The following is a 6,000-nucleotide window of genomic DNA, read 5'->3' on the forward strand; positions in this document are numbered from 1 at the left end:
ATGGAAATAGGTTTCCTTTGTTTCATCCAGGAAGGAGAAGATTCTAACCCAAAGCGAAAAGTGATAACTATTACCAAGACTTACACCTACTATTTCTCAAACAATGTTTGTTACACTTTGTGGGCAAAGAGAAGCAAATATGCCTAATAAGGGGGTTGATATATAGTGGAGCATCAGGTTTAGTTCAGAGCTTTCTGGTCTAATTCAATATATATATCATTTTAAACCACTTTGTGTCTTCTGCCCTCTTCCTCTCTTCTAGAAAAAGTAACTTAATTTTTAGTAGCTACTGAAAGAAAGCTTTTGGATAATTTCTGTCTGAGGAGAGGATCTTCTAAAAGACTGAGTCCTGATGGAATAGAGCAAAGAAATCTCAGTTCATGGAAGAGTCTTACATGAGCACTCTCAATCTTTGTCTTTGCTCCCCCTCTTTTTGGTATCAGAAACTCTACTATAATTTTGTGACTAAGAAAGTGGGGAAGAAAAGACTGGATTTTGAGTGGTTTCAGGGAGATTAAGGGAGTCTTTGAGGAGGACATATTAGGCAAAGAATTAAAAAGTACTAGAACCAGATGAGGAAAAGTAAATACATCTAAGTCATTCTGATGCACTGGGGTTAAATAAATGGAATGACAGAAACTCATTTTAATTGAGTCACTAACACTCAGCAGGTTACTTCACAAAACTGCTTTCCCAAGGGTCTATATATTTGATTAGTTTACTAGGATGAAACTAGTTGAAAACAAGTAGGCTGACATGAATAGACTATTGAGCCAAGGAAAAATATAATTAACAAGCATATTTAAAAAAAATATTTAATCTAGGGGCGTCTGGGTGACTCAACCGACTTTTGATTTCAGCTCAGGTAATGACCTCAGGGTCCTGTGTCAGGCTCTGGTCTCATGGGGTAGTCTGCTTGGATTCTCTCTCTCCCTCTCTTCGTGCCCCTCCCCTGTGCATGTGAGCGCACCCACTCTCTCTCTATTAAATAAATAAACCTTTAAAAAATAAAAATAAAAAACATTTAATCTAGAGAGTTAACAGCGAGATACCAGTTAAGACCAATACCATTTTATACCGATTGAGTGAGCCCCGAACACAAAATCTCAGCAGCCAACCATGTTAAAAAGGTATGACAAAATGGGAACATTTATACTTTGTAGGTGACAGCACAAATACTGGCAAAACCCTTTTAGAATCAATTTCAAGAGCTATGAAGATAATTCATATGCTTTGACTTATAATTCATTTCCAGTAATATTATAATTTTTATTGGTACAGGGAAAATTACATGCATAAAAATATTTACTGCTGTGATTCACCACAGTGCAAATTTGAAAATAAATGTTCAATAATAATTGGTCCTTTAATGCAAAGTAATAATATGGAGTGATTAAAATTACCAACCATTATAATATCTGTGAAACAACATAGAAAATGGTTAAGAAAATACAAAATAGTTTCTATACTATAATTTTAAACATGAAAAATCATGGAACTATATGAATAAGGATTAGAACTTGGAAAAGGGAGAGCATAGTTGAGATTCTTTGTATTGTTTCCATGTAAAATTCTATTATTGAATTTGTATAAGAAATGCTTTATAAATTATCTAGAACAAGTTGGACTTGCCATCTTGGATCTTTTCCAAAGAAGGGTCCAGGCATGGCTCTCTACCTTATCATTCCATTCTCCTTGTCATTTTAGAAGCATGTCTGCTGCTTAACATGGACTTTTTTTCTCATTGGAGCTCTATTATGAACCAGTACACACAGAAGCCCAGTAGTTTCAAATAATGCGTAAGCAACATTTAAAAAACTTTGTATAGATTTATTATGTTCCTTTAGAAAAATACTAAATGAAGCAAAAATGGGCTACAAAGATGCAAATCCAAGAATGCAATAAAGTAGGAAAATTAGGTGATGCGATTTTTGATCACTAAGACAACCTTCATACTTCTGGATCCAGTGTTTATATCTAGGTCCCTGATGCTTTTGCTCTTAGGGAGGACATGGTGCCTTCTATAGAGCAACTCTGGGGCTTTGACTGACCTGCTCCTGAACTCCCCAGTCCTGGGAAGACACACCTGACTTTAGTCAACAGCCCATCTCTTATAAAGAAAAAAACCCCATAGAGATGAATATTTCTGTGGAAGAGCCACCCAGAGGGAAGGCCCCGCTTGAGACATGACAGTTCCTATGTCTTACCTGGGTCTCTATCTGATCATGAGCTCAGTGATGAGGCCTCAGTTTCCTCACCTATGAGATGAGAAAATTGGACCAGATTAGGAACTGGTCTGCCCGTATTTTTTTTGCATAGTCCGTATGTTATATTAAATTGGAAAATTTCACATGAAAATCTTACTTTCCTGCGTCTTCTACAAAGATCAAAGAATCTAGCAACACCAGGCTCAAGTTTTCTTACAACAAGAGAAGGCTGGACCCGACCAGCTACAGCGTCCTGAGGAGCACCCCGTCTGTAATTGGCACAACCTCTGCACGGCCTTCTGTCTCACTTGCAGGAGCACTTGGACTTGCCATCCCTAGGACCCTCCTGGCTTTTACGTTAGGTTCACGGATGTGCTGGTAAATGTTTAGCATGTTGTTCTCCAGGAAAAAAAAAAAAAACCAGCCCTATTTGTGGTGTTTGCTGATTTCCACAATGTAAATACTCCCGTGTGGCTGATTGCAAGGTACTGACGTGACAGAGATGTGCACAGTCCATAGTGTAGTGCTGTAAAATATAACGAAATATGATATAACATAACATAATTTAACATGATTTAATGTAATAGATGGGATTTCTACCTGACAGATAGGATAGACGTAAATAGCCTGAAGAATGAGATAATCGTAAAATATAGTAAAGGAATAAGGGAGTGGTGAGTTTCAAGTATGTATTACCTTTTTAAGAAATAATTTAATTGTATGTTTATAAATTATATGTATAATTTAATTTTTAATGATGTTTATTTTCAACAGCTAGCAAATAGATTTCCTGAAATTGTGAACACTTGGCTCTTGCAAGCTGATTTAGGCAGACTCCATACTCACTATTCTTGAGGCCAGAGACAGTGTATTTTTCCTCTAACATCCTTAATCCTTGACCCCGTCACTTGGCATATAAAGGGCACTCAATACAACTGTTGGAAGAATGAATAAATATTCAATGAGTTTATATGCCTAATCTTCTTTGCATCACCAGGGAGCCAAATCTCTTCCCTAGGCAAAACAGGGACATTTTTCACCTGCCAAAATTTACTTTATTTGCCAATTCTCCTTCTCCTCCTGTTTTGCTTTTAAGAAACAAAGGGTATCTTTAGATAAATGATTTTAACAATATTTGGATAAAAAGGGGAATCTTTTTTTTTTTTTTATCCATGTGACACAGAGAGAGAGAGATAGAGAGAGAGGGAATATGAGCAGGGGAGAGAGGCTGAGGGAGAGGGAGAAGCAAACTCCTCGCTGAGCCAGGAGCCTGATATGGGGCTCAATCCTAGGACCCTGAGATCATGCCCTGAGCTGAAGGCAGATGCTTAACCATCTGAGCCACCCAGGCGCCCCTAAAAAGAGGAATCTTGGGGTAAAGCGTAAGATTATATTCTGAAAGAAAATAATTAATAACAAAGCATTTAAGGGGCTGATTGTATGAAAACCGGCTCAAAATAATGCACATGAACGCCAGGTTATGTAAATCCATCCACTTCACAGTTTTTAAAGAAAGATCATGCCTTTCTTCCATGTTCATTCTATTAGTTCTCTTGTGTTATAGAAGAATGGATTATTAATTAACTAATTCATTACTTATTTAGTTACTGATAATCAGATTGGGTGTAGGGCAAAGAACCTCACAGTATTTATTCACATACTGAGTTCTGAAGAATCCTGGGCTCCTTACTCTAGAAACTACCCTAATATAGTAATTTCTGTGTTTTTGTCAAAATTTTTGCCTTCAAATCTGCATGAGAGACTGGTGAGTGACAGCTCAGAAATTGGCTGGCTGGATTATCTGGTTCACTCAGGGAAAATGACGAGCTTTCATTCTAAGTGGTACTTTTGAACCAGGGTTGATGGTTTACTCAGTCCCTCGTGCCCTAGAGGATTTTTCTTTGAAGAACAAAAGACACAAATAGAAATTTCAATGACTCACATACTAGCTTATTGCTGAAAGGGGTACCTCACTTAGGATATGGAGAAGGGAAAACAGACATGCTTGGCCCCATGTAGCAGACACCCTGAGGTTCCTTCTTCATTTAAATAGGGTCTAACAACAAGACCTCCAACATAAGAAAAAAAATTCGCACCTCACCACAAAGAACTGATGTTTTCCTCTTGCCCCTTAAATAACACCTAAAAAACACACGTAGTAGATTTTTCTGCAGCAACTCTGCCATTGATAGTGATGGGTTAGCTCCTATGACAATCTCCCTTTCCCTCAGTCTGATGGTGTAACCTCATGTTCCCCTAATATTGCTTGCCTAACTGCTTTGAGGAAGACTCAGAAAGTGGCTAAACTGGACAAAACTTCATATTATCTCAGATCTGGATGTGGGAACAGAAGCATGGAAAAAGAGTGTGGGAGGTGGCCCTGGATTTTTAAGAGCAGAGCAGAAATTAGGAGTCCAATAAATTTTTCCTCCCACCGCCCCCCCCCCCACCTCTTTTGTTTCTGGTCATTAAACCTGAGGCTTCACAAGGATTTATTTAAAATTTTATGTTCATTTTCCTGATCTTATTGGGAGTGCCTCATAAATATTCAAGATGTGAGGGCAATCTGGCTGAAACATCTGTCACCTCTTTGATTGCCAATGTTGGCTGGGTGACATAACTCACCTTCATTCCCCAATTTCCCCTCCTGGGTAGTTTTGAAAATCTTGTGTTTGGTGAAAAGGAGAGACTTTCCCCAAGACAAGAGGTCACTTTTGTGGTAGGGTGACTGACCATTCCTGTTTGCCTGGGACACTTAGTGCTAAAACCCATGGAGTCCCAGGTAAAGCAGGATGAACACTCTCCTAAGCTTGCGTGCTTTCGCTAGCACGTGGGCACATGCTTTCAATTATTCATGATAAGATAATAACAATGATGTATTGACATTCAGGATAATATTTCAAAGGTATGGAAACTCACCTTGAAAGGCAACAAATGGCTTTAATGCTTTTCATTACTATATTATCGGTATACGGAACTATCTACTCTCGAAGTCCTTGACATTAGAAGTTGTTGCTTAGACCAATTTCTACTCAAAAAAATTTGGGGAAACTTTCAACATGTATCATTATCAGTAATAAAGGCATTATTCATTGAAGAAATACATTCCCTGAAAGAAGATCCCTACCCAAGCCCTTGTTTTCTCCAAAAATAAGCATACAATTGCCAGAGACCCAAGATTCTACTCTTCCTGATGCTACCCAGAGGTGATTTATTTTGATGGGTGAATGCTATCTCTAGAGGCAGTCACCCACAAATATGTGATACCATTAGAGATTTGTTTCTCGGTTTGCCCCTAGGTCTGTGGCAGTTGGTGAGGGAGGACAATGACAGCAGATACTATACTCTGACTATCTTACTGGGTTCCTTTCATTGAAGAGGAGCGCTGCTGGTGGGACTTCTTAATTTCAAAAGCAGCAGAAGCATCTGGCGTCAGTACGATCCAGATGCAGGTGAAGAAGACCAACAGGGAAGCCAGGATCATCTCTTCCAAAAGAAAGGAATGTAGATGGATGCAAACAGTACTGTGATCATAGTGCTTCTTCATCTTCATGCGTCTCTTTAAAAGTAAATAGAGTGCCAAGTAAAGGAAATGGAATGCCAAGGAAAGGTATCAAGGAAAAGGGAGAGGCATTGCCTTCAATGCGGTGTCTTTTGTTTTAGTAGATTAAATAAATTCACATCACTTACAGGCAAACATCTGTCTGACTCATCAGCCGTTTAGGGAAAACAAAGCAGATTTTTTCATTTTCAGTTTCCATCCTTTAGTTCCTCTTTCCAGGGAAGGTTCTTA

At 38.5% G+C, this 6,000-nt stretch overlaps 1 protein-coding gene across 1 annotated transcript in view; it reads right to left on the reverse strand.

Annotated features, from left to right (window-relative positions):
• Window positions 1-5,691, reverse strand: part of GABRR3 (gamma-aminobutyric acid type A receptor subunit rho3) — a 43,736-nt gene extending 38,045 nt beyond the window's left edge. Inside the window, 1 exon segment of the mRNA XM_035015318.1 lies at window positions 5,567-5,691. Within this exon segment, the coding sequence (XP_034871209.1) occupies window positions 5,567-5,691 (125 nt within the window).
• Between the last annotated feature and the right edge of the window lie 309 nt (window positions 5,692-6,000).

Source organism: Mirounga leonina, unplaced genomic scaffold (genome assembly GCF_011800145.1).
Source record: "Mirounga leonina isolate KUSES-001 unplaced genomic scaffold, KU_Mleo_1.0 Mir_169, whole genome shotgun sequence".
NCBI classification, from domain to species: domain Eukaryota; kingdom Metazoa; phylum Chordata; class Mammalia; order Carnivora; family Phocidae; genus Mirounga; species Mirounga leonina.